The following is a 27769-nucleotide window of genomic DNA, read 5'->3' as shown; positions in this document are numbered from 1 at the left end:
CAGGAACCAGATGGATTAAGTATTTTCTTTTTCATGGTCAAAGATCTGGTTGGCCTTTTTGGTGTCTGTTTTCACATCTTCCTCCACAGTCAGGGGAACAAGTGATGAGACATCTCCTTACTGGAGTCATGTTTAAAGTCATGTTGACTGAAACACGAAGGTCACTTCCTGAAGTGCCTTACCTTCACTATGCCTGGGGCTGGGCCCCTGGGGAGCAAATAGCTGGGTTTGAGGGGCACAAAATACTCCCTGACAACCTCATCACTGTCCACAACCTTGGGCCATTTATCTCACAGCCCACTGCCCTGCATAAGAGTTGCCACCACCACCGTTGCCCCAGCACCCACGGCTGTGTGGCCACCATCTTGGCTTCCCAGTTATTTTCTTTCTTACTTGCCAACTCCTGAGTTCAGAATTTTAGAGATGAATATAAAAGCACCAAGTTGGGCACGGTGGCACAACGCCCTTAATTCTAGCACTCGGGAGCAGAGGCAGGCAGATCTCTTTGAGTTCAAAGCCAGCCTGGTCTACACAGTGAATTCCAGGCCAGCTGGGGCTACAGGAAGACCCTGTCTCAAAAAAATTTTGAAAAAAGCACCTAAAGTCAGGAAAATTATTTTTCCTCTGTCAATAAATTTCCTCCCATGATCCAGCACACGCACTCAGCCCCTCAGCAACCCTGAGTCAACCTGGTTGGCTGCCCAGGGCTCACATCATTCTGCTATCTTGATCTATTTTTATTTTTTTAATTTGTTGATATGTACAAGTGTTTTGCCTGCATGTGTATAAGTGCACCTGTGTGTGAAACCTGTGAGGCCTGAATCAGGTGTTGGATCTTCTAGAAACTGAGTTACAGATGGTTGTTATCTGCCATGTGGGTACTGGGAATTGAACGTGGGTCCTCTGGAAGAACAGCTAGTATTCTTCACCACTGATCTATCTCTCCAGCACCCCCTGAACTTCTTTCTAAAATAATTTTTAAGGGCTGGAGAGATGACTCAGTGATTAATAGCAAGTATGGTAATGTTCTTGCAGAGGATCTAAGTTCAGTCCCCAACACCCATGTTGGACGGCTCACAACTGCAAGTCCAGCTCCAGGGGATCTGACACCCTTTTCTGGCCTCTGCTGGCACTGCATTAATATGCATATACCCACACACTGACACATACATACACATAATTAAAAATAAGAAAACAAAATTTAAAAACAATTTAAGTCATGTGTGGTGGTACACACCTCTAATTCCAACACTCAGAAGGCAGAGGCGGGTGGATCTCTGTGATATTGAGGCCAAACTGGTCTACATAGAGAGTTCCAGGCTAGACGGGGATACAGGGAGATCCTGGTCCAACAAAACAGATTAAAAAATAATTGTGTATGTGCGTGTGCGTGCATGTGTGTGCATGTGTGTGTGTGTATGTGTGTGTGTGTGTGTGTAAAATGAGTGCCAGTACAGGCATACACATGCCATGGCACATGTGTGGAGGTCAGAGGATGACTTTTGGGAGCTGGTTCTTACCTTCCATCTTGGTCAGAGGCTCTCATTTCTGCCATACTGTGTACTCCAGGCTAGCTGACTGGTAATCTCTCAGGTGATTCCCCTGTCTCTGCTCTGATCTCCAGTAGGAATGACAGAATTAGATTCATGCCTCCACAGTGGGCTTTGTTTATGGGTTCTGATAATCAAACTCAGATTGTCAGGCTTGAACAAAAAGTGCTTTTATTTGTTAAGCTATCTTGCCTCCTCTCTCTCTCTCTCTCTCTCTCTCTCTCTCTCTCTCTCTCTCTCCCCTAATTTTTATTATTTACTATTTTTGTATTTTTTTGAGACAGGTCTCCCTGTAGCCCCAGCTGGCCTGGAACTCACTATGTAGACCAAGCTGGCCTTGATTTCACAGATATCTGCCTTCCTCTGTCTCCTGAGTGCTGGGATCAAAGGTGTGCACTACCACACCCAGCAGTAGTAGATACTTTCGGTAACCCTATGTGCACAGGAGAAACCATAGTACAGAAAAATTAACTTTCCCAAGGCCAAACAGCCAGAGAGTAGTAGAGGGCAAGATTTAAAGTCAAGTATGCTGGGGCTTGGAAAATGCTTGGCAAACAGTAACTCCTCAACATCCTTTATCATCATTATTATTATTACTGTTATTTGCTGCTACCAAGATTAAATCTAGAACTTTACTTATTCTGTCAATCACTTTATTTCTGAGCTACATGTCCTAGTTTTATTTAAAAAATACTCTCTATCAAGGCATGGTGGCTCATGCCTATAAGCATGGCATTCAGGAAGTAGAGGCAGTAAGATCACCCCAAGTTTGAGGCCTGTCTCAAAACCCCCCAAAATCAGGGCTGGAGATGGCTCAGCAATTAAGAGCACTTGCTGTTCTTCCAGAGGATCTGAGTTCAGTTCCCAGCACCCACCCATCACTAGTGGCTCATAACCGCTTGTAACTCCAGCTCCAGGGGATCTGATGCCATCTTCTGAAGTCCACAGGCACTGCACTCACATGACCAACACAGACATACAGATACACATAAATAAAAATAAATCTTTAAAAACCACAAAAAATACTATCAGGAAAAAATCTCAATGACTTCTATGTTAATAAAACAAACACAATAAATTAAAACTGTGCTCAGGAAATCACATTTTGTACTAAGAGTATCAGGAGTGATGAACAATCAGTGTGTGTCTATTGCACCCACAGTCAGGGGCAAGGAGGGATGAGCTAGGCACTGCCTGAGCCCCTAACAGCCCTCACACAGAAGGAAGCACTGAGCACAGGAAGATCAGGGACCAGCTATGAATCTCCTAAAAGACAGAAGACCCACGTCAGAGCAGTCCAGTGGTACAGGCTTGTTATCCCAGCAACTCCAGGAGGCCGAGACAAGAGGAACACAGTTCCAGGGTTGCTTGAACTACAGAATAAGTTCACAGCCAGCCCGAGCAACTGAGACCACCTGTTAAAATGAAAAATAAGGGGCTGGAGAGATGGCTCAGTGGTTAAGAACACTGGTTGTTCTTGCAGAAGACCCAGGTTCAAATCCCAGCACCCATATGGCAACTAACAACTGTCCATAACTCCAGTCCCAGGGGATCCAACAGCTTCTTCTGACCTCCGAGGGCATTGCATGACATGGACTCACTTACCTATAGGCAGGCAATACACTCATACACATAAAATAAAAATAATAAATAAATTTTTTTTAAAAAGTTAAAAAATTAAAACAAAACAAAAAGTAAAAAGAGGGCTTAGGAGATGGCTCAGTTGGTAAAGAGCTTGTTACACACACATAGAGACCTGAGTCTGATCCTTAGTACCCACATAAAAGCCAGGCATGGTGGTGTGCGCCTGTAATCCTAGAGCTGAAGAGGCAGAGACAGGAGGATCCCTGAGGCTCACTGGCCAGCCCCAGATCCCAATGAGACCCTGTATAAAAAGGTGATGAGAAGCTGGGCGTGGTGGTGCACGCCTTTAATCCCAGCACTCAGGAGGCAGAGGCAGGTGGGTCTCTGAGTTCAAGGCCAGCCTGGTCTACATAGTGAATTCCAGGACAGCTGGGGCTACAGGAAGACCCTGTCTCAAAAAGACCAAAAAAAAAAAAAAAAAAAAAAAGTGATGAGCAATTGAAGACCATGAAGAAGACCATGGAAGTCTCTGACCTCCATGCATATCTCTGTACAAGTACACAGGAGCATGTACACATACAGCCACACAAAAATAAATAGGGGCTGGAGAGATGGCTTAGTAGTTAAGAGCACTGGCTGTTCTTGTAGAGGACCTGGGTTCAGTCCCAGCACCCACATGGTGGCTAACAACCATCCATAAGTCCAGTTCCAGGAGATCTGGCACCCTCTTCTGGCTTCTGTGGGCATTGCACACATGTGGTGCACTTACATACCTGCAGACAAAACACTCATACACAGAAAATGAAAATAAGTATAGGTGAAAATTAAAAATAAATAATAATAAATAAAGTAAAAAGTAAAAGGATAGCAGGTTTGGCTCAGCAGAACCCCTGCCTAGAATCTGCTGGTGAGGGGCTGGGGGTGTAGCCTAGGGTGCCTGTTAATTCCTCAGTATACAAACAAACAAACAAACTAAAACTTACAGAAGTCCACAGCAGAGCCACCTTCCCTCTCTGACTCCTGGATTTTGGGCAACAAAAGGATCAAGTTTCATGAGTGGACTGTGACATCTGCCAAGTCCAGAATGTAGGACAGTTGAAAGGACAAAAGGCCTGTTTTTCCTCACCCATTAGTGCCATGAAGAAAAGAAACAGGTGCTTTCCAAGTGTGCAAAACTGATTCTGGGCTCAGCGATTATCAGGCTTCCCTCTGTGCTCCTCTGATGCACCCACAGTTCAAAAGCCACTGGGAAAGCAGGGTATGGCGACTTATGTCTGCAGTCCCCATCAGGAAGCTGAGCTAGGAGGATTGCTATGAGTCTGAGATCAACCTGGGTTACAGAGGGAGACCCAGTCTCAAAAAGAAGACAATGGGGGCTGGAGAGATGGCTTGGCAGTTAAGAGCACTAGCTGTTCTTGCAGAGGACCTGGATTCGATTCCCAGCACCCACATGGCAGCTAAGAACCATCCTTAACTCCAGTTCCAGGGGAATCTGAAACCCTCTTCTGACCTCCACGGCATTGCATGACACGGGTGCACTCACATACATGCGGGCAATACACTCATACACATAAAACAAAAATAATAAAATATTGAAGAAAAAAAAAGAAGACAATGGAGAAGAAAAGGAGTTGGAGAGATGCTCAGTGGTCAAGAGCACTGGCTGTTCTTACAGAAGACCCTGGCTCAGTTCCCAGCACCCACATGGTGGCTAACAACGACCTGTGTACACTTCCAGGGGATCTGATGTCCTCTTCTGGACTTTGTAAGCACTGTGTGCACATGGTATACTTACATACATGCATGCATGCAAAACACTCATACACATAAAAATAAAATTTTTTTTGGTCTTTTTGAGACAGCATGTCCCTGTAGCCCCAGCTGTCCTGGTACTTGCTATGTAGACCAGGCTGGCTTTGAACTCACAGAGATCTGCCGGCTTCTGCCTCCTGAGTGCTGGGATTAAAGGCGTGTGCACCACCACACTTGGCATAAAAATAAATTTTAAAAATATTTTATTTTTATTCTATGTGTATGTGTGTATTGCCTGCATGTAAGTGCACTCGTGTCATGCAATGCCCAAGGAGGTCAGAAGAGGCCATCAGACCCCCTGGAACTGGAGTTATGGACAGTTGTTAGCTGCCATGTGGGAGCTGGGAATTGAACTCGGGTCTTCTACAAGAACAGCCAGTGTTCTTAACCGATGAGCCATCTCTCCAGCCCCATAAACATATATGTTTTTTTTAATTTAAAAGAAAAAGGAGGAGGAAAGCAAACAAACAAATCACCTAACCCAGGTCTGGAGAGATGGCTCAGCATTTAAGAACACTGACTGTTCTTGCAGAAGACCCGGGTTCAAATCCCAGCACCGACATGGCAGCTAACAACTGTCTATAACTCCAGTTCCAGGGGATCTGACAGCCTCTTCTGACCTCTGTGGGCATTGCATGACACGGGTGCACTTACCTACATGCAGGCAATACACTCATGCACATAAAATAAAAATAATAGAATATTTTAAAAAACCAAAAGCGCACACACACACACACACACACACACCCCAAATCACCTAACCCAAAAGCCACAGGAATTAGGAACACGTCTTCATTATGTAACATCAGCTTTTTCAGTCTCCATCTATTGAAATCCTTCAACAGCCTTGTGACAAACAAAAATGACCCTACTGTCTCCCAGAGAACAGCACCCCTGGCTCAAAGCTGTTGTCCCAATCCCCTTGTTCTGCTTTCAAACAGGGAGCGTGCTGGCAGACACTAACAGCCAGTTATCTGGAGACACAGAACCCCAGTCAGCAGCTTCTGATTTTAGGGACACACTCTCCCTGTGTAACCCAACTGAAGCCACCAACATGGTTTCTGGGAAGGTGGGACAGGAGATGCAGAGGACATTATCTAAAGAGTCTAAAGGCCAGAGGATGCAGTAAACAGAAAAAAAAAAAAAACCCACACTGCCTTGGTAGATGCAGGACAATAACCAGAGTTTGTGGGACTCTACCATTCATTGCCCTGGGTTTGGATTTAATAATATATTCAACCTTAAAATTGCTGCTAAGGAATCCAGTCTGACCTAATTTTGGAATCCTCCTGCCTTTGTCTCCCAAGTGCTGGGGTCACAGCCTATGCCATTTGCCTAGCTATAGCATTTCATTTTAGGCCTTGTCTATGCATGTGGATATTAACCACCTCCACTAAGGGGAGACCTGCTCTCAGGCCTCAGAAACAGGCTCAGGTAAAGCAGAGGAAGTGGGGGACATCTCTGTTCCCCATGTCACTATAGTCCTCAGACTCTGCCTTCCTAAGTCACTCCTCTGCTCACTAGCTAATCAGTTCACTCAACAGCACATACTATGTTCTGGGTACCATGGAGGCAGGGGCAGGAAATCTCCAAAGTAGGGAGCCTAAGCAGCTCCCATCCTGCATGTTTTCTAGTGTTGCCTGTGTTGAAAGGAGGAGAAGATGGGGGAAGGGAGGGAGAGCTTGACTGCTTCATCCTGCACAGCTGGGTGGTGGAGGATACAGAAGAGGTGCAGCACAGTATAAAACAAGACACGTAAGACACTCTAACTTCGAGAAAGCAAAGGACCGGGGGGCATTCTGTCCCCTTAGAACACGTTCAAGTTTTTATTTGCATGGATAAGGTACTCTAAGCAGGCATTCAGGAACAAAAGTAGGCAGATCAGAGGACAGTCTCTGCTGGAGGCTCAAGAAATTATATGCAACAAACTGTGACTTGCTACAGGGGATAGAGAAGATATTCACTAAACTGTAAATAATGTATGACTTCCTTATCAAATCTAAACATAAGGGACATTGTACTTTAAGACCTGCAGCTGGCATAATGCCTATCTGGCTTTGCCATCTCAGATGTTCTTGGCTGACTGTGACTCCACGTTTGCCTTAGGCAGAGCTCAAAAGGGCAGCGGTCTCCAACACTTGACAATTCTGCATTACAAGCTGCAACGATAGTTACTCCATCTGTACGTGTTAAGCAACTACAGGTAGTATTGTGGCTTTGCACAGCAGTGGAACACAGACTTGTGCTATGTGGTGAACCTTGAAACCTGTGTTGACACAAAAGGACACTATCATCCCATTCAGTCCAGACAAGACAGATCACAGAAACAGACCAAAGATGAAGGGCTGGGAAGACAGGGAGGCATGGCTAGTGGGTATTGGGGTTTCTTTGGGGGAGGAGGTATAAAGTGGAAAATTTCTGGATAGTGATAATGGTGATGGCTGCCCAATATGAATGTACTACTATACTTAGCACTTTGTTGTTTTGAGACAGGGTCTCTCTGTAGCCCCGGTTGGCCTGAAAACCCTATGTGGATCAGTCTGGCCTCCATCTCGCAGAGATCTACCTGCCTCTGATTCCCGAGTGCTGGGCCACCACATCTGCTTTGTATTAGCACTTTAAGGTAGCAAATTTTTTTTTTGGTCTTTTTGAGACAGGGTCTCCCTGTACCTCCAGTTGTCCTGGAACTCACTATGTAGACCAGGCTAACCTTGAACTCACAGAGATCTGTCTGCCTCTACCTCCCAAGTGCTGGAACTACAGGTGTACGCCACCACACCCAGCTAAGGTAGCAAATTTTATAACCTGTGAGTTTTATCTCAAGGGAAAAATGGCAAGACAAAAGTGTATCTCTTATCATCTGACCTACCCCAGGTCCCATGCACTTCTCTCCTAACCTCATTTCCCACCTGAACCCTAAGCCTGCTGCTCACAGTTGTCCTGTGGCCCCCCTCCCTATCCTCTTCATCATGGCTTCTGTGGCCCCCAGGATTCTTAACTGTGGTCTCAAAACCCCCAGGACTGCCAAGTTTTGGTCCCTTTTAAGCACAGCCCTCCAACCTTTAGTGGTCCACACCAGGTAGCTCCAAGAACTAGTTGGGAGGAAGGCACCAGATTTCAGGGCAGAGCCTTCAGCTGAGATGCCCAGGGTTCCACATCTCTACAGTCAGCCTCAGGGTCTCACCAACCAATGTTGAGCCCACAGGGACAGCCTGGCTTTCACTGGGACCCACAGCCCAGAAGCACCTGGCATGGCCAGTCACTGGAAGCCTCAGCTTAAGGTCCTTAGAATGTGCAGTGTTCCCTCCTGCATCCCAAACTGGAGTGGTGTGAGCTCCACTTTGTCTCTGTCCTCTCTGGGCACCAAGGCAGGAAGGAGTAATGGGAAGGTGAAAGTTGCAGAGAACACAGGGCAGGTAAAACCCAACTTGCTCACTTGTGGTCCCCACGTCCCTCTGCTTGCTTGTACCTCTGGAATTGGAGGGTAAGGCTTCTTGACATACCAAGGGTTTCTGCAATCCTGTCCTTGGTCTGTTCCCAGAACTCAGTTTCTTATCTGTGTTGCACCTTGAATAAAATATAACACTAATAATATTTACAGTGATTGGGTCCCCAAGGACAGCATGTACAGTATCAGCCACTACAACCCATTTAATTCACCCCATTCCCAGAAGCCATCGCTGTCATTATCCCTAGTAGACAAGAGGAGGAAACTGAGACCCACAGAGAGAGGTCACTTGCTTTAAGTCACAGACTGTAAACAGCAGAGGTAGAATTTGAGAATTTGAACACTAAATCCAACCTGTGTTTTCTGATTGTTGCAAAAAACCCACACAAAATTTGCCATCTTAGCCATTTCTTTTTTTTAGACAATTTCATTTTTATGTGTTTATATGTGTGTGGAGGGGTATGCCTGTGGTATGGTGTGTGTGTGAAAAGTCAGACAACTTGCAGGACTCAGTTCTCTCTTTCCACATGTGGGCCCTAGGGATTGAGCTCAGGTTTTTGGACTTGGTAGCAAGCACCTTTACCCACTGAGCCATCTCCCCAGTCCAAGGGTCTCACTTAGCTCAGGCTGGCCTTGAAGTCTCAGCAATCTTCCGGCCTCAGACTGCCAATTGCTGATTTTAGGTGCAAGCCACCAGGTTCAGCTTTCTGGGCCATTTTTAAGTGTGCAGTTGGCTATGACAGGCATTCATGTTATGGAGCAACTTTCTCATCTTGCACAGTCCTCTGGCCACAAAACAACCCTTTCCCACTTGTTCTCAGACCCTGGCACCTGCAGACCTGTCTCTATGATCTGCCTCTATAAGATAGTTCATCTAGTGTCTCTCTGGCTGGGCCATTTTCATGCTCAGAGGTACAGTCATTTACCCAGAAGCACACAGCTAACAAAGATGCCACTGGACACAACAGCTACTGTGCAGAGTCTGCACTGGACCACATGACACAGGAACACATGGCCTGCTGGGGTCAAACCCTACAACCTCAGCCCTTCTGGCCAAGATGAAGGGGTGGAGAGGGCTGCTCAGCTATGTACTTCCAGTTGGACTCAACACTTGGAATGAGCAGGCAAGTGGGGCTCCACCTGGATTAGGTTCACCTCAGGTCCACCAATAGGCAGAGAGCAGTTTCTTCCTGAAAGCTTGACCTGAGCTTCATGGGCTCAAAAGTTGAAGCCACTCACACATAAGTAGGAAGGTTCTCGGGTCCCTTCTGGTTGAACCAGCCAAGCTCTGGCGGCTCCCAGGGGCAGCAAAGGTCACACAATGCCTAGCTCACCCCAGTAGTCTCTACATGTGCAAACAAGGACTCAGGGCAGCAGAGCACTATTCTTAGAGTTGGTTTTCACTCACTGATCCTGTGCTGTTTATTCTGTGGTCACTAGACCTAATGGGTAAAGGACCACCTGCACCAGTGACCTCATCCCAACTAGTTACAGCTGTGCAGTTCTATTTCCTAGTAAGGACAACCAGCATAGGAGTTTGGGGGACACCATGGACTCAGTCTAGGCAGTACCTGCCTGGGCTCCCTTCTCCTCTGCTGATGGACAGGGACATCTTCCATTCTTCCACTTAAGAACTGGGTAAACATTTGTTGGATGTGACATGTATTGTGCTTGGCAGTCTGCCAGCTCCTGTGTGGGGTTTTGTGAAGTAAAGGCTCTTAGTTTCCTTGTCTGAGCAAGGCCAAGCAAACACAGAGCAAGGCACTGCACAGCTCCCCATTACATAGGTCACCATTACATAGGTCACCTCCTTGGGGCTTCTGAGAGTGATGGGGCTTCTGAGAGTGATGGGGCCTCCACATATGTGGCCATGTCATCCATGATGTGGGCAGGGAACAGGGACCAGATTCCCAACCCAGTGCTTTGGTAGCTCAGAGGCTTTGTCTTCCCAGGCAAGTGTGCCGGAAATGTCGGTGTCCACGTTATTCTCTGTGGATCAACATGACCTCACCCACTCACTATGCTGGCAAGGAAGTGAGGGAAATGTCAACCAGGGAACCAACTTCTTCCTTCTCGCTCCTTCTCCCTTCTCTTCTCTCCCCCATTCCTGTCGTGCCCCCTGCCCCCTTCTTGAGACACTCACTATGCAGTCCAGTCCAGCCTCGAATGTGAAACTGTCTCTTGCCGCAGCATCCTGAATGCTGGATTACTAGTGTGAGCATCCACTACAAAGTAGGAAATTTCTTTTATATAATATCAAAGTATCAGTGACCTTAGGTGGGTCATAGAACACTCACACAGGACAATGTGAAGTGATTTAACACGACAGGCGGTTTAGAGAAACTGTGGAGCTCCTGAAGGCCAGTGACTGTGGGGAGCTGCACTGTCCCTGGCAGGATAAGGACATGCCAAGTTCACTCATTCCAACTTTGCACTTGGCCCCACTAGCCCAACCCAACAGGAAGCTATAGGTTGTGGACACAGGAATGGAGAAAGTTACAGAGGAGGAGCGTAGATCCCTGATCTAAGGTAAGTGGGAGACACACCATACTTCCCTAAGGTCCTCCTACAACCTGCTTTGAGTTTCTTACAGGGATACTCTGGGAATAAGGAGTTAGAAGGAGAGCAGTTCAGAGAACAAGAGGCAAGCAATCTGATTAGCGGAAGGCTGGTCACAAGGTGCCCGCAACTTAGTCAGCTTTATGCACTGATTTGGTTCTCCACAAAAGTCCCTAGGTACCCACCCTGCACTTCAGAATATGGTTGTGTTTGGAGACAAGACCTTTGTAGATGCTATTTAAAATGAGGTCACGGGGCACAGGTCCAGCATTAGAGTCCCTACAAGAGGAAATGTGGGAGTCATGTGTACTGGCTCATATCTACAATTCTGGTTCTCAGGAGGCTCAGGCAAGAGGATCATCACCTTGAGTTCAAGGCCAGCCTAGGATATGAATGAGTTCAAGGACAGTCTGGGTCACTGAGACCCTGTCTCAAAATAAAACAAGTAAACAAACAAAAAATAAAAAGGGAAGCAGAGCCGGGTGTGGTGGCGCACGCCTTCAATCCCAACACTCAGGAGGCAGAGGCAGGCGATCTTTGTGAGTTCGAGGCCAGCCTGTTCTACATAGTGAGTTCCAGGTCAGCTGGGGCTATAGGGAGGACCCTGTCTCAAAAAGACCAAAATAAATAAATAAAAAGGGAAGGGGAAACAAAAGAGGGAATCTGGGCAGAGACACAGGTGAAGATGGCCACGTGTGACCTAGGAACAGACCCTCCATCAGAGCCAGACAGAAGCAGACCTGCCCACACCTCATCTCTGCCCTTCATGATTGTGGGACCAGTGCTTCCTGGTGGAGTCAGATGCACTACCACTGCACTATGAGGTCCCAGGACCAGGGCTGTCTTCTAAGCTGCCCAGACTGTGGCGGGCCTTTCATACTGACCCATCAGTCCTGGGACCTCATTTTAAATAGTGAGGTCAGGCTGCTCTAATCAATAGGATGTGGCACGAGGGATAGTGAGGCCAGGTGGTGAAGAGTGTCAACTCTTTGGTATCTGAAGGAGCCCAGCTTTTTTGTGTGTGGGGGGGGTTCCTTTTGAGACAGGGTCTCCTGTAGTCCTGGCTGGCTTTGAACTCACTATGTAGACCAGGCTATCCTGGTTTTACAGAGATCTGCTGACCTCTGCCTCTTGAGTGCTGGGATTAAAGGTGTGCACCACCATGCCCAGCTTTCCCAAGTATCATTTTTTTCCCTGGTGGTAGCCATCAGCCTTGGCATGGCCACAGTGTAGTGAGTACCCTGGAGTAGTCCCTGCAGGCCCAGCACCAGCCATCTGCCAGGGGAGCCCCTCCTCCAAACTGAGTGGACCCAGGGACAGGGACCACAGTGGTATCCTCACAATACAGGTTGGCCCCTCCTCAGTGCCCAACCTCAGACTGTGAAGGCAGCTCATGACTATTACTTTTCTTGATTTTTTTTTTTTTTGAGACAGGGTCTCCCTGTAGCCCCAGTTGTCCTGGAACTCACTATGTAGACCAGGCTGGCCTTGAACTCACAGACATCTGCCTGCCTCTGCCTCCCTAATGCTGGGATTAAAAGCCTGCACCACCATGCCCGGCAATGACTATTACTTTAAGGTGACTGTCATGCTATAGAAGAGGGCAGGCAGACAGCCCCCATCTTTGTCCCCAGATACCATAGCAAAAACTTCACAGACGACAATGAGGTCAGAAAGGGCTCTGGGCAGACATACTCTTGACTGTAAAGGAAAAGGCATGCAGTCCTGCAGGCAGACAAGGGCAAGAAATGGGGATTCAAGTTGGTGGGGACCTGGGAGGTGGGAGCAAAAGTGTTCTATATACTAAAGTGAGGCCAGCCTGGCCTTCACCAGGAGACCACCTCACAAGGACACAAAAGCAGGCAAGGGTGGAGATTTTAAGAGAACATAAATGAGGAAGGGACATGTACACACAGGGCTAGGGGCCTCTCTGTTAGCCCTGTTTCAGGTTGGCAGCAATGCCCACCCACTCAGGCAAAAAGGCAGCCTGTGGCTTAAAAACCATGTTAAAGGGGGAGTTGGACTGGGTGAAGTTGGCCAGGTATATGGTCTCCCCACCTGTGAGGTAGGCGGCCCATATTCCAAAGGTACCCACAGTGATGATGCTGTGGTTGCACTGCAGGAGCAGTGCAAAATCTTTGGAAGGTGAGCCTTGAAGACCATTGCCAGCAAATGCCACATCCCCTTTTGAGGCATTGATGTTCTCTCTGCACCAGGCCATGCCGTTGCTGGTGACCACAAAGACTGGGGACTGGTGGCGAGCCCGGAACCTGTCCAGGGCCTGCTCCAGGTAGCCCCGGTCAGCCACCACACCCTTCCACACCTTGGGCATGACGTGTACATAGTCCCCACGACGCACGTGGACGCCCACAAAGGTGCGGGGCCGGCTCCCATTCACCCGCAGGCCCCGCAAGAAGGCCTGGGCCTCCTCCCGCACGTGGTCGTGTAGGCTGAACTCCTGCAGGATCTCCGGGCGCAGGTGATGGTAGAAGGTCCAGGAGCACGGGTACCCTGTGAGACGCACATACCGTCCTGGGATGTGGTGGTAGCGCTCCTCCATCCAGTCGTTGAGATGGTAGTTCTGCCACGGGATCTGCCTGTCAGTGGAGCTGTGCAGCACCGGGAGACTGATCCTGAAGATCGGCGCCAGCGTACTGTGCATGGACTCAGGGATGAAGGCAGGCCGCCCGTTCATCCTGGCCAGCGCAAACAGTGTGGCGTACTGGCCCATCTGGTTGCCCAGGCGGCCGATGGCGTTGATGGTGAACATGCCCTCTAAGGGTAGGTGTGTGGGAGCCAGGACCACAAGGGCTGAGGAGGCCCAGGGAGCAGGGACCAGAGCCAGGCGCCGGTGGCAATGGAAAATGGTGGACACCACGAAGATAGCAAAAAAAAAGTAGAAGGTGGAAAGAGGTGGACAGAGGGCCCTGAATGTCTGGCCAGCTGTGGGAGAAAGAAGACAGGAGTAAGGACGGATGACTGGGGAATCGGATGTCTCCCCAGTCCATTAACTGTCTGGGAGTCTTTCTCCCTGGTTCTGGGTTGGCCCACCCTCTGTACAGTACCTCTGACTTATTGGACCTCTCAGTCTTTTTGCTTTTGACTAGGTCTAACTGTTGAAAATGGCTACAGTCAACAATATCTTATCTGTGATTAGTCATTTCTATGGTCCTGACAGAACTCTCTGGGGGGGGGGGGCAAGAGAATTAAATGGCACACAGTCGTCCTCTTTATCCGTAGTTGCACCTTCTAGAGTTCTAGTTAGCCAAGGTAGTGTGGTTTGAAAATATTAAATGGCAATTTCCAGAAATAAGCAATGATACATCTTACATTTCGTGCTCCTGCTGCTGAAATCGTCACTTTTCCCACTTCGGCTCTGGCGGGTCATCCTGGACCCAGTGCCTCCATACCTCTGCATGTTTCAATGTTTCAGTCACTCACCTGTCTCCATTATCAGATCCACTGTCAGAATTACAGTGCTCAGGCCAGCGATGGCTCAGCCAGTAGAGGGAGGTCCTTATGGGCAGGCCTGACAACCGGGGTTCGATCCTGGGATCCCATAAGGTAGTGTGAGCCAACTGACTCCCAAGAGTTGAGTCGCCCTCTGACAGAATTACAATGCCTTGTTCAAATAATCCTATCTTACTTTATAATGCTTCTTCTGAGAGTGGCCACAGTACCCACAATGCTAATCATTGTGCCGTCTCACTGCCTGTGGTATGACAGATCCAAGCTGGCCAGAGTCCCTGACTCCCCAAACCTGTGTAGGCTTGCACCTGCCATTACCAGTCAAATATGGCAGTGCTGCACCTGCTCCTGGGCCAGGATTCAGGGGATGGGCAGTGCTCAGTTCCTGCCTCTGGAACATTCTGTGATACTAGTCAGGCTGTATAGTTTTTGGCCTTCATAATATGGATCTGAAACAAGCATGTTTTTTGATGATCACTTTACTGAACTGTGACTTGTGTACCCAAGAATCCACCCATGTCAGTGTTCAGTGTTGTAGCTTTCAGTGTACTTGGGGCTGATAAACTGACATCACTTTCAAAATACTTGCTTCATTCAAAAGATCCTGCACCTCCAGGATTGCCCCATCTCCCAGTCTGCTGCCCCCTTCAGCTAAGCTGGCTCTGTCTGAGACTTGCTGGTCCACATGGTTAACATGTAGAAGCATGTAATCTGGCCCTTGAATCTGGCAATTCCTGCCTGTGTTATAGCCATGTCATCTGAACAGTCTGCTGTGTGGGAAGGCCATGTTTAGCTCATTGCTGCACCAGCTGCTGCACACTTGGGTTCCTTCCACTTTCTACCTGTGACAGATGACACTGCTGTGACCCAAGTTTCCATGTGGATACTTTTCACTTCCTGTTGGGCATTTGTCTAGTGTGGGTCAAATGTGGCCCTGAGGTCACTGGTTTCAGGAACCACCAAGAGTCCCATTTCTTCATTCCACTGTCCCTCGCCGGGACGTGTATGTGTGTGTGTGTGCACGCACACGCACGTGCATTTGTGTAAGGAGACACATGTTTAACCTGTAAGTCCTATCTTGGTTCCACTGGGTCTGATACATCCAGAGCTCCCCGTCTTAGGGACAGGATCAAAAACCTCTTCTCTCTCCAAGGTTCCTTATGCAGTCAGGTCCCAGCTTTCCCAGGGCTCCCAAAATTCTTCACATGCCCACTCTATCATGTGCTGACTTGCTTTCTCTCTGTACAAGCCTCAAGGTTCTGGGGGCTACCTCAGCTCTTCTGTATCCCAGGTACCCTTACTTTATTCATTTGACCCCATTTGGAAATCTCAACATTCTTGGCTCCTTCTTGAATGTGTGGAGTTTAACTCAGTGGCCCCAGCAAGGTTAGTCAGCTCTGACTACAAGACACAGCCCTCACCCCCAGACATACTAGAAGCATACCTCCTTCACTGCTTTAGTTTCCACAAAGCAAATTAGCGCCACTTGAGCCCTCTTTCTCCTCCCAATCATATCTCTTAGCTATCCTCCCAACTCAGGGTCCTGTCCTGGAGAAGTAGAACTCCCAGCCAAGTCAGATCCGTAGCAGGTCTAGAAGACCCCCACTCAGCACCAGGCAGCAGAGCAGGGACTGGAAACCAGGGCCAGTGGGGGGAGAGAAAGAGCTCAGAGCTCGGCTGCAGCCTTAGGAGAATCTGTTCTGGGTTCTGTTCCCGGCAGCGCTGTGCTGCTGCCATCTTGAGGTTCTGTGTAAGTGCACAGTAAGGCCCCGCCTCCATCCTGTTTCCTCAAGAGTGCCCCCTTAAGGATGTTCAGCCTCAAGAACTGGAAAACCCTTTCCTCCACCTGAATCTTGGAGGGTAGACACAGGCCTGAGCCCTCTTGAAGCCAGGTCTCCTGGTGTGAAAGTCCCTCTACTTGGGAAGCACCTCCATGCCACCTTCCAATTGGGGAACAGATCTCTTCCTGCTTGGCTCTCCCTCTTGTTTCCCCATTCACCCTAGGGTGTATGCTGTCAACTCAGGCTACCAAGAACAAAGTGAGGAAGAAAGGTCCTTCTGGGGACAGCTTAGGGACCATTCTGGGCAAGGAGGATCCTACAGAAGACCCAAACCTTGGCATGTCCTCTGACAGCCAGGGCAAGGCTCCTCCTGTCTGTCTCTCCTTGCCATCCCTCTGAAGCCACAACACCTGTCCCTGTTCCAAAGCATATGACACCTAACAGTCTACAGTACGGACCAGTTTTCTGCCTTTCTGTCTAAAAGGTGGGGACCTACCTTGCTCAGTCTCATGACCCAGGACACAGGCAGCCCTGGGAAGACTTGCTGTATCCACCAGTGCCACATGTCCCTTGTCTAGGACTTGGATCTCTGATATGGGGGTCTGTCGGCCCCCAGCCCCTTCTCTCATAGTTCATGCTTCCTCCTAACCATCAGCTCTTCCGTCTGTCTTTAACTCCTACCAGATCCTGGCCTCAAGGGTCACCTGGTGCCAGAATAGGGGCATTTCCCACCTCCAGGGTAGTGGGTTGACTCTCATCTTGGGCCAGTTTCACACAATGGCACAACGGGTAACAGTGAATGGGATGTACTCACAAACTGCACACACCATTGCCTTGCTCAGATGGAAGTCATAACTGCTCAAAGGTATACAATAGTTGCATGAGCATTTCCAGCCAAAACTCCCAAGACCTTGAGGACACCAGTTGTTCTGGGGGTCCCTTTGGCCCATGCCACCTTTCTCCCCATCTTTTACCCAGGTTTGTCAAGACCAGAGGCGCTCTTCCTGTCCCACTGCCTTTGCCACCCTTACAGACTACACTAGTCTCCCTGTGGCTGCTCTGAGCCTTCCAAGAACAATTTTAGGGCTTGAAGCCAACCGACCTTAATGCTCAATTAACCCACAGTGTCAGGAGGTTCCAGAGGGACTAGAAGGGGCTGGCCTGGAGTTAGGGAACTAGCAGGCTAGCTTAACTCCCAAGGTGCATGCCCCACCCCAGTTACTCCATGGCATCTGGGGGTGTCAGAGGGGCTGCACAGAGTAGGAGCTGGACAGGACCCCAGTTCAGGCCCATCTGCAGCTCTTGCTCCTACCTGCTTGGAGTTTCCTAGACCAGCTTGTTCTGGGCCACCAGGCTGCAAGCCTGCTGGGGGCGACAGCGCTCCGGTCCCACATAGTCTCGGGTGGCCTGTCTGGCAGGGGTCCCTGCAGGGAGAGTGGTTGCTGTTGGCGAGGGGCTGGGGCAGGGGGTGGGGTGGGCAGGGGTGTTGGATTCTGCGGGCTCTGCTTTGTGCTCCCGCCCAGAATCCCCACTAGCCTGGGCCTGAGAACAGCCACTCGTCACTCCTCCCGAGAGCCCACCACAGCACTGCTCCTATGGAAGAGCTTGGGAACTGACTACGGGACAGTCTTCTCTTCTAAGCAGGTTTGATGGATGCCCTAAAAGCCAAGTGGGGGACGCATGCCAAACGTGGGGGAAAAAGCCTGGGTCCCCTGTGGACCCCACCTACCCAGCAAAACTGCCTATGGGCCTATGGAGCTTGGTTGGGCCTGTTTCTGAGAGGTAGAAGAGTTTAGGCCCAGGATCGGTAAGGGCCAGTTCCTACCCTCTCTCCAGAACACAGAGAACTTCCAGCTTGATTCCTTAAGGTGTTAAGGGTCAGAAGGTGGGACCCCAGAATTACCCAGCAAGAAACGTGTGCTTACATGAGGGCCTGGGGTTTAATGGCCAGCCAACACCGCCTTATGGGTATATAATGGCACCAGACTCCTGGGGGCAGAGACCAGGCCTGTGGCCTGGGCAGGGGAGACACTGTTGGCAGTGGAATATGGACTATGTGGCTCTCAGTTAAGATGCAGATTCAGAGGTAAGGGTCCAGGCAAGGGGCTCAGAAAGGTCTGGAGATCCCCAGTCCTGAGTCGGGGCAGTTGAGGGCTTCAGTCTTCTGGCTCCTAATACCTCCTGAGCTCTGGATTTCCGGTCTCTAGTCTCCTGGCATCTGGCACGTTTTGTGCCACTTCCTGCTTTTCCTCCTTTATTACATAAACCCGGACATCAGCTCCCCCATCTACACTGAGGAAGGCCTGAGCACTGTTGGGAACATGGAGACTTAAATCCTGGGTCTGAGGCCTAGAGCAGCAGGTGGGGCTGTTAATCAGAAAGTTCTAGAAATTTAACTGTGGGGTCCCAACATTCGGAATACTAAAGGGAGGCCTGGCTTCCACTTTCTCAGTACTGCTCTCCAACCCCAGGGTGACACTGGCTTCCAGCCCCCACACTCCATTCTTCCCTCAGGTCTATTCTCTGGGTCTGCACAGGAGTAGGGGAGGGTTAAGGGTAGAGGGTTGGGGTAGGTGGCAGAGGCTGGGGTTGTTTAAAGACAATCCCTCTCCGTGCCCAGGGTGTGAACAAGGTTAGGGCCTGCCTCTGAGAAAGGCCTCTACTATGATCCACCTGGGCCAGGGCCTATGCCTCTGCCTCTGATCTCCTACTGGATACTGCCAGCTCTCCCTCCCCTGTGGGGCTGGGACCAGGCTTTGTGCTGTCCTCAGGTTATCCCAGATGTCTGAATCCACCTGCTTGCCCTTCTCAGCCCCAGGATCTCCCAGCTTCTTGCTATCCATACTTCCATCCATCCCAAGTGTCTGTGCGCCTGAGTCTCCCAACCTCTGCCCCACCCTGTCTGTCCCTCTGGCCTTGCCCAAGGCCTGTTGGCTCCTGCTCCTCTTCTCTGTTTCTTTCCTCAGCCATGATCCCCCCATCTCTTCCCTGACTCCCTGTAGGTTTTCCCATCTATTGGCCCACTGGTCCCTCATCTAACCCTCACCATCTCCCCAGGGCCCCTGCCTCCGGACACTGATGGATAACTCTGGAGTGTTAAGCTCCGGATTAGTTCAGGCAAAATTCTTGATTTTACTTGCGTTCTTTCCCCTCCGGGTTATGTAAACAGTAATTCTCCCCAGATGGAACTATTTTCCTCGCTTCGAAGCAGCCAGGGTGGGGGCTTGAGCAGACTGGACTGGAATGCAACATCCACAGGGAGCCTCTGGCAGCAAAGTGGGGGCTGACTGTAGCCCCATCTGCCACCTCTGTCTGCAGGTGCTGGCTCTGCCGAGGCCATGCCCACGGCCTTCGCTCTCTTGCTCCTCCTGAGTCAGGCTACCTCAGACCCATGCTACGATCCAGGAGGGCACCCTCGCTTCTGCCTGCCCCCAGTGACCCGGCTGGCTGGCAGAGTGACAGCCCCCTGTCCTCAGGCCTGTGTGCTTCCTGCAGCTAACCCTGGCCCTGGCCCCACCTGCAATGGCAGTCTGATCCTGGACCTGGATGGCCCCTTCCTCCTGACATCTGTCACCCTGCGCTTCTGCACCCCAGGGCCCCCAGCTCTGGTCCTTTCTGCTGCCTGGGCCAGAGGGGGCCCCTGGAGGCCACTGTGGTACAGACCTGCCTGGCCTGGGGCCCTGGAGGGCCCTGAGAGGGTAACCTTTCATTCCCCACCAGGCCCCAAGGCTTGGGTAGTGGCCAGTCACCTCCGTGTGGAGTTTGGGGGCCAGGCAGGGCTAGCAGCCACTGGGGTGAGAGGCCGCTGCCAGTGCCATGGCCATGCTGCCCAGTGCGCTGCCCAGGCCCGGCCCCCTCGCTGCCGCTGCCGCCACCATACCACTGGCCCAGGGTGTGAGAGCTGCCGCCCATCCCATCAAGACTGGCCCTGGAGGCCTGCCACACCCCGGCATCCCCACCCATGCCTGCGTAAGTCCTGGGTATCTCCCTCCACCCCCACCACCACTTGGCCCCCTGGGACACCCGTTGTTGACCCCTCGTCCAAAAGCATGTAGGATGCTCTCTTCCCTCCCAGAACCACTTGTCCTTGGTTGTTCTCCCACTGTACAGTGACCGGGTCTCCTCTCCTATTTGCTGACCATGTCATTCACACACATGCACACATGAGCAGTCCCCCACCTGCTGTCAGGGGCTCTAGGCTCTCCCAGCACTCACTGTAGGTAACCATGTGGCATCAGTGACAGTCCTGAGCAGTGCAGAGCCCAGGGCCTGGCCTAGCACAGGGGCTCAGGCAGGGGGACAGGCAGAGATACTTCCTGACTCCTGGGAAACACCATATGGAGAATGTTTAGTCACAAAACATGCACTGATTAACTACCAGCTAGCTCACTGTCCAGATGAGGAGACCGCAGCCAGATGTCTCTTACACAAGGACACAGAGCTGCCAGGTGTGTTGGGGCCCAGATCTGAGCTTTGATCACACTTGCCCAGTTCCGGATGGGTGCTGTCACACTGGGTGTCCCAGGACACCTGCAGGAACATATAGTCTCAGCAGATAGTCTTGACCCAATCTCACTTCCTTAGCTTATCAACTACGTGACTTCAGGCAGGGGATTTGGCTTCTAGTACCTGGTTTCCTCCTACATAAAGTGGGGACAGTGACAGAACTTCCCTAAGGCTGCTGGGAAACCAGAGAACTGGAGTACACAAAGCCCTGATTACAGAGCTCTGTATCCAGTTCTGAGCAACTGCCATGGTACCATTCCCACACAGGAAGGCAAGACCAGAGGGGACACAGCAGTGAAATGATTGAGAGACTTGGGTCTTCCTAGATGGTGCTGTCCCCAGCACCCATTCTGGGCCCCTCTTCCTTCAGCCACTGTCCACTCTTTCCTATCTGTTTTTCTACTTCTGTCTGTAACCTTGGTAGAGGGTCTGAGTACCTTCAGGCCTATGGGCAATGACTTCACAGGCCAACAGACAAAGACAGATACATACATTTCCTGGCCTTCCCTGGAGGGCATAGTACCCCAACCCTCTGTCCTCCTTCACCTCAAGGCCCAACAGGGGAGACTCACATGTCCTGAGGCTGGGACAGGGCCTGGGCCCTGGGGAGGCAGTATCCCTGAGGATGGCCATACCCACCCAAGCTGAGAGGAGTATGGCCCTAGGGACATGCATGACAGATGGTAAAACTCCTGTAGCTTTAGAGATGAGATGAGAGGGCTTGACTGTCCCCTACTTGTTATCCCAGAAGAGAAGTGAGGCAAAGCCATTGTCTGCCTCTATGCTGTGGGATCAGAGCAGCGCTGCCACTTAAAGCCACCCAAACCCTTGGGAGATGGCAGAGCACCTCACTGGACAGGGAGCAATGGAGGATTGAGTGAAAGTAGTGTCAGTCTCAAGAACACACAGCTGCTTCCTCCCTGACCACTCCACTTCTTTGCTGGGCTCCTAGAGCTGCTAGCTCAGGCTCTTGGCTCCTGAGTTCAGGTCTTGTCACAGACTAACTAGGCACTCTGCGGAAGCCTGCTAGACCTATGGGCCTGATGATGCTGAATGAGCCCTGGATTTATGTATTTTATGGTAAGCTAGTCCTGGTAATTGGGAGATGGAAAGAAGATCATGAATTCTAGGCCAGTCTGGCTACAGACCAAGTCTGAAGGTAGCCTGTACTACATGAGATCCTGTCCCCCCCCCCAAAAAATACAAAAGTTTCCTAGTGTCTTTGATCAGAGGTGAGATTTGGGAATCCTTGCCTTTGAGAACCTAATAAAATGTCCCCATGGAAAATGCACTGCACGTGGTCAACAATCTTGTGGGCTTTGTAGAGGCACCCTAAAGTGGCCAGCTCAGGAAACAGGCTCAAATTCTTCTAATGGCCCCCTCATGGCTGTGCTGCTTTGGGGAGGTGACCTCACCTCTGTGTCTCATTTTCTCCATCTTACAGATGGGGGTAATGATGGTAGCAGCTTCTCAGAGCTCACATGAGCATGACATGTTTTGTGCATGGTGCCCAGTGTGTGGGAACACTATGGTACCTAATACATGCTCTGTGCTGCACCCTGGGTGAAGCATGTCTTTCTTTATCTCTTTGGTGCCTCAGAAAGTAAACAATTGCCATCCTGTGGCCAGTGGCACTGAACTATGGGATGGAGCAGTTCCTTGCCGCATGGAGGTCACATGTGCTCGTCCAACTTCCAGCCCATCCTCTTTCAGCACCTCATAGAGCCTCTCAGGAGGGTCACAGGCTAACTGGTGACCCCTGCAATGCTACATTTTAGAATGAGAATTAAGACACCTTGGGAATGAAGGCAGTCTCTGTTATTACAAATCTCATATTCTTTCTTGTCCTGAGAGCAGAGTTGTGGGAAGACAGCTGGGGATGTGGGACAGAGGCCCCACCCTGATGTGCCTGAATGACAGTTTTAAACATCATCTCGTCTCCAGCCTGCTCCTGTAACCAGCATGCCCGACGCTGCCGATTCAACTCTGAACTATTCAGGTTATCAGGCGGCCACAGTGGGGGTGTGTGTGAGCGATGCCGCCACCACACGGCTGGGCGGCATTGTCACTACTGCCAGCCAGGATTCTGGAGGGACCCAAGCCAGCCCATCACCAGCCCCAAGGCATGCAGGGGTGAGTGTGGTCTGAAGCCAGGCTGAAGGGGAAAGAATACAGGGTCAGGATTCCATGTTGGAGGGTGCAGAAGGTGGGGTCTGGATCCCTAGGTGTGCGGGAAGAAGGCTGGGGTGGACTTAGGTTTGGGGAGTGGGACATGGATTCTGTAGGGAGCCTCTTTATCCTAAATGCCTCATACCTTGTTTCTCTCCACAAGTAGCCTGCCAGTGCCACCCAATTGGAGCAACAGGAGGCATGTGCAACCAGACCAGTGGGCAATGCTTCTGCAAGCTAGGAGTCACAGGCCTGACATGCAATCGCTGTGGTCCCGGCTACCAGCAGAGCCACTCCCCTAGTATGCCCTGCCAGCGTGAGTCCCATATTACATGACCATAAGTCCTAAACGGAGATGGATGGGGACTGTCCAGGTCTCAGTGGACAAGTGCAGTGTGGCTGCAGCTTGGAAGTAGGCAGGAGAGGCTTCGGAGAACCTGGGTCTGAATTGTAGGCTCTTTTATTATTAGGAAGGAGGAGGCTGGGGTTCTAGACTCCTTGTTCTTGGTGGGGAAGTGGAGGGTCTTGGAAGAGGAGGATAAGGGACTCTCCCACTCTTGGGAGTCCGCATGCCTGGATTCCTTGAGGTGGGGGATAATCAAGAGTTTCCTTTCTCCCGTGGTCTGACAGGAATTCCCGAGGTAACAACCACCCTTGCTACTACTCCAATTGCTTCTCGCTCTGGTAAGAGGTTGGCACAGACATTACAGGCAGCAAAAGGGGTTGGGGGTGGGCTGACTGGGTCTGAGGGTGCCCAGTCCTTCTTGAGGGTGCAGGCAGTCCAGATGTCTGCCGAAATGGAAGGAGGGGGAATGTAGTCCAGGCCATGGGAGCCCACTGCAGATGGCCTGACCCTCCCCAGACCCACAATGTCAAAACTACTGCAATGTCTCGGACACCAGTGTGCACATGAGCCTGCAGAGGTTCTGCCAGCAGGATTACAGTAAGTACTGAAGAGACGAGGACCTGCCTCACCTCAGTCTTCCATTTTCTTACCTTAAATGGGAAGGGGTATTGGGCCCTAAAGGGCCCTTCCTGTGCCAGGATCTGATGGAACAGAGGGCAAAAGTGGAAGACAGTGGGGAGAGGGTGTCCCCTACCTTCTCAGGTTTCTCTTTGTCCCCCACATCTTGCATTTGTAGTTTCATCCTCTCCTTCAGCCTGACATCTCAGGGTGCTAAAAGGAGAAGGGGCATCTAGTTAAATGGAAGGGCCCATCTCATCCTGTGGTTTCCCTTCAGGTCCCAGATATCTAAGCCTTTGAACCCCTCTCCCCATCACAGCAGCCACCAAACCTGAGGCCCATGAGTTCAGCTCTGACTCTCAGGAATCTAGCCAACAGATGCAGATCAACCCCAGCTACTTCCCTTTGTATAGGACCATGGGCTTTTGTCTTTAGGATCATCAACTGACTTCAGTGTCTCAAGCCTATGAGGTGGAGTCTCCCCATCCTCTCCACAGGATATTAGCCCCACAGACACAGCTTGCTAGCCAGAGTCCAGACCCTAGGCTTGCCTGATCTCTCTCATACAGCACACTTTGACTCATGATAGCATGATCTCAATTCTCAGGCTCCAGGGTTCAACTCATCTTTGGTCCCCAGATTCACCCTAGAGCCCTTTTTCTGGCAAAACCGATCTCTCCTGAGGCCTCTACTCCTGGGACCTTCTGACTGCTACACTAATACCTTGTACTTAGCTAGGCATGGTGGTGTGTGTTTGTAATCTCCAGCTCCCAGAAGGCTGAGGCAGAAGGCCTGCAACCGGTTCCCCGCCAGTTTAGACTACAGAGTGAGCTCCAGGCCAGCTGAAATAGCAGCAACCCTGGGACCCTGGACCTGCTGCTTCTGCCCTGTCCTCAGTCTTGCCTGTCATATGTCTCTACTTCTTTTTTTAAATTTTTTGTTCTTTTTGAGACAGGATCTCCCCGTAGCCCCTGCTGGCCTGGAACTCACTATGTAGACCAGGCTGGCCTTGAACTCACAGAGCTCTGCCTGCCTCTGCCTTCCAAGTGCTGGAATGAAAGGCATGCACCATCATGCCCAGCAAGATGTCTCCACTTTTAATTCTAACATGACCCCCAAAGCTCCATCCATCGTTTCCTAGGCTCCTGGGATCCTCCCCGTCTGACCTTTGTCTGGAAGGTGCACAGCCCTAGCATTCCCAACCATCATCCTAGACCTCCACCCCCTTCCCCAAACCTTCTTAACCTCCATCTTGGATCCCCACTTCCCACACCCTTCCCATCTCCGACTCTGGACTCTTAACTTCACACGCCCTTCCTAACCACAGTCCTGAAACCCTCACATGCCCTCCCTAACCTGGATCCTGGACCACCTTACATGGTCTTCCCAATCACAATCTTGGCCCCCCCCCCAGGCCCCTAGTCTCACACACCTTTTGTAACCATGAAACTGGACCTCTGTTTCACATGCCCTTGGCATCTGTTATCCCAAAACTACCTCCCACACCCTTCCCAACTTGAAATCTGGACTCTAACTTGACACACCCTTCTTAACCACAATCCTAAACCCTACCTCACATGCTGTTTCCAACTCCAGACCCTAACTTCCAACACCCTTCCTAAGCACAATCCTGAAACCCTACCTCATAGGCTTTTCCCAGTCTAAATCCTGGACCACCTTACATGGTCTTCCCAATCACAATCTTGGAAACCACACCCCATCTCACACACCTTTTGCAACCATGATTCAGGACCTCCATTTCACATGCCCTTGACATCCGATCCTGCAAGCACGTCACATGCCCTTTCCAACCTCGATCCTGGACCTCGGATTCACATGCCCTTGGCATCCGTGATCCTATAACCACCTCACATACCCTTATCAACCATGATCCTGGTCATCCCAGTTCACATTCCCTTGACATTCACCACCCTGGGCCACTTTCCCACGCTGTCCATGGCCTCCACTTCATAGACCTAGGCCCCGCCTGCCTCCTCCAACCGCTTCCCACTACCATGACAGCATCTCCTCCATCAGGCCCGTCCTCACCCCACTGGCCCTCAAAGGCTCCATTCCAGGTCATCCCGTGCAGGCCAAGCCCGACCCTTGGGGACTCTGAGGTAACCCAGCACCTGCCGGTGTCCTCCCACAGTACTGCGTGCTCAGGTGCTGGCGTCGGAGGCGGCGGGTTCCGAGTGGTGGCGGCTGGCGCTACGCGTGCAGGCGGTGTACAAGCAGCGCGCACGACCGGTGCGCAGAGGCGGCCAGGAGGCCTGGGTGCCGCACGCCGATCTGGCCTGCGGCTGCCTGCGCATCCGACCAGGCACCGACTACCTGCTGCTGGGCGCGACGAGCGCCCCGGACCCCACAGCCCCTGCGCACCTCGTGCTTGACCGCCGCAGCCTCGCGCTGCCCTGGAGGCTGCGCTGGTCCCGGCCGCTGCGGCGGCTACAGCAGCAGGAGCTCGAGGGTGGCTGCCAAGGCCTGCGGCCCCCTCCGCCGAGCCAGCGTCCCCAACAGTAGCCGACCTCGACTGCCACGTGCGTCGGTGCGGAGCCAACCAGAAGCTTCGAGGTCCTGACGTCACTTCACCTGAGTGTGGCAGTTAACAAATGGCGGGAAACCTCGAGCGGGGCTGTCAGGCCGGAAGTCCCTCATTTGGCCTGCGAGCCAAGCGGTTATTCTTAATAAAGTCTCAAATCTTGCGGAATTGGGTCCACAAACCACTGATCCACGCGGGGAGAGTCTCTAGGGATAAATGGACGAAGGCCTTGAGTAAATCAGCCCAGCTGAAATTCTAGGTACAGCTACCTGAAAGTAGCCAAACGGGCGACAGGACTCTTAGGGTGTCACTGGGTGCTTGATGATTGGCTAAAAGACAGTAGGACAGTTGTAACTGGGAGATGCAAGAAAATTTTAAAAATATTTTACTTTTAAATATTTATTATTTTTATTTAATATCTATGAGTGCATTGCCTGCATGTGGGTAGGTGAACGTGTCATGCATTGCCCACAGAGGACAGAAGAGGGTGTTGGAGCCCCTGGAATTGGAGTTACGGGTGGTTGTTAACTGTCATGTGGGTGCTGGAAATCAAACCTGGGTCCTTTGCAAGAACAGCCAGTGCTCTTAACCACTGAGCTGTCTCTACAGCTTCTGCACCATAGTTTTTAATTTAATAATGGTCTATAAGTATAATAACAAGTTATTTCAATGTGGCAGGGCCTCTGCCTCCCAAGTGCTGGGATTAAAGGTGTGCACCACCACGCCCCGCCTCCAGCTTTATTATTTTTATTTTTCATGTATGAGTGCATTGCCTGTATGTATGTGAGTACACATGTGTCATACAGTGCCTGCAGAGGCCAAAAGAGGGTGTCGGATCCCCTGGAACTGGAGTCATGGTTGATTGTTAGCTGCATGTGGGTGCTAGAAATCGAACCCAGATCCTCTGCAAGAGCAGCCAGTGCTGCTTAGGGATCTTTCCATCCCTAAGATACAAGAAATTTGACTAGAGTGGACAGTGGTCTCAAAATTCCAGAAAGTTCTACAATTAGGGACTTTCCTATGCTAATGGGGCTCAGGATAGTCTCCGAGGAAGAAATAAAAGAACTTTTAGGTGAACAGCTGAAGAAAGTTCTGATGAGATACTTGGCCTTGAAATGCAGCCTATAGCCATGGTGATGAATGTCAGTAATCTCAGCATTTGTGAGGTAGAAACAGGAGGATCAGGAATTCAAGGATTATCTAACAAGTGCAGTTTGAGGAGAAACTGGTTAGTCTACACTAGGGTTTGGAACATGCCTGACCCAGAACAAGCCTCTATGAGTTTACTCTTTTTTAAAAATGTTTTTATTATTATTATTATTATTTTATGTGTATGAGTGTATTGCCTGCATGTATGTGAGTGCACCCGTGTCGTGCAATGCCCCA

At 50.7% G+C, this 27769-nt stretch overlaps 2 protein-coding genes across 2 annotated transcripts; one reads left to right on the top strand and one right to left on the bottom strand.

Annotated features, from left to right (window-relative positions):
- Window positions 1-12514: 12514 nt before the first annotated feature.
- LOC103743624 (galactoside 2-alpha-L-fucosyltransferase 2-like) lies at window positions 12515-25917 on the bottom strand. The gene is made up of 3 exons (XM_008844999.3): window positions 25891-25917; window positions 23978-24054; window positions 12515-13896 (listed from the first exon to the last, which is right to left on the bottom strand). Exon 3 carries the CDS (start codon window positions 13721-13723, stop codon window positions 12887-12889), a length of 837 nt encoding a protein of 278 aa, XP_008843221.1. The 5' UTR covers window positions 13724-13896; window positions 23978-24054; window positions 25891-25917; the 3' UTR covers window positions 12515-12886.
- On the top strand, window positions 19541-26465 carry Ntn5 (netrin 5). Its single transcript, XM_008845221.2, has 6 exons — window positions 19541-20171; window positions 22653-22841; window positions 23044-23193; window positions 23508-23561; window positions 23740-23820; window positions 25994-26465. The coding sequence occupies exons 1-6, from the start codon at window positions 19541-19543 to the stop codon at window positions 26362-26364; spliced, it is 1476 nt and encodes a 491-aa protein (XP_008843443.1). The 3' UTR covers window positions 26365-26465.
- Window positions 26466-27769: the final 1304 nt, after the last annotated feature.

Source organism: Nannospalax galili, unplaced genomic scaffold, assembly GCF_000622305.1.
Source record: "Nannospalax galili isolate Female #2095 unplaced genomic scaffold, S.galili_v1.0 scaffold960, whole genome shotgun sequence".
Taxonomy (NCBI): Eukaryota; Metazoa; Chordata; class Mammalia; order Rodentia; family Spalacidae; genus Nannospalax; species Nannospalax galili.
This window is presented reverse-complemented; position numbering and strand designations above follow the sequence as displayed.

What these genes read in the sequence shown, in the direction of transcription:
- Ntn5 (XM_008845221.2), top strand. Translation starts at nt 19,541, where the DNA reads ATGCCCACGGCCTTCGCTCTCTTGCTCCTCCTGAGTCAGGCTACCTCA. An exon ending in GCATCCCCACCCATGCCTGC is followed by an intron (nt 20,172 to 22,652) that starts GTAAGTCCTGGG and finishes TCTCGTCTCCAG; the next exon opens with CCTGCTCCTGTAACCAGCAT. An exon ending in GTTCTGCCAGCAGGATTACA is followed by an intron (nt 23,821 to 25,993) that starts GTAAGTACTGAA and finishes GTCCTCCCACAG; the next exon opens with TACTGCGTGCTCAGGTGCTG.
- LOC103743624 (XM_008844999.3), bottom strand. Translation starts at nt 13,723, where the DNA reads ATGTTCACCATCAACGCCATCGGCCGCCTGGGCAACCAGATGGGCCAG.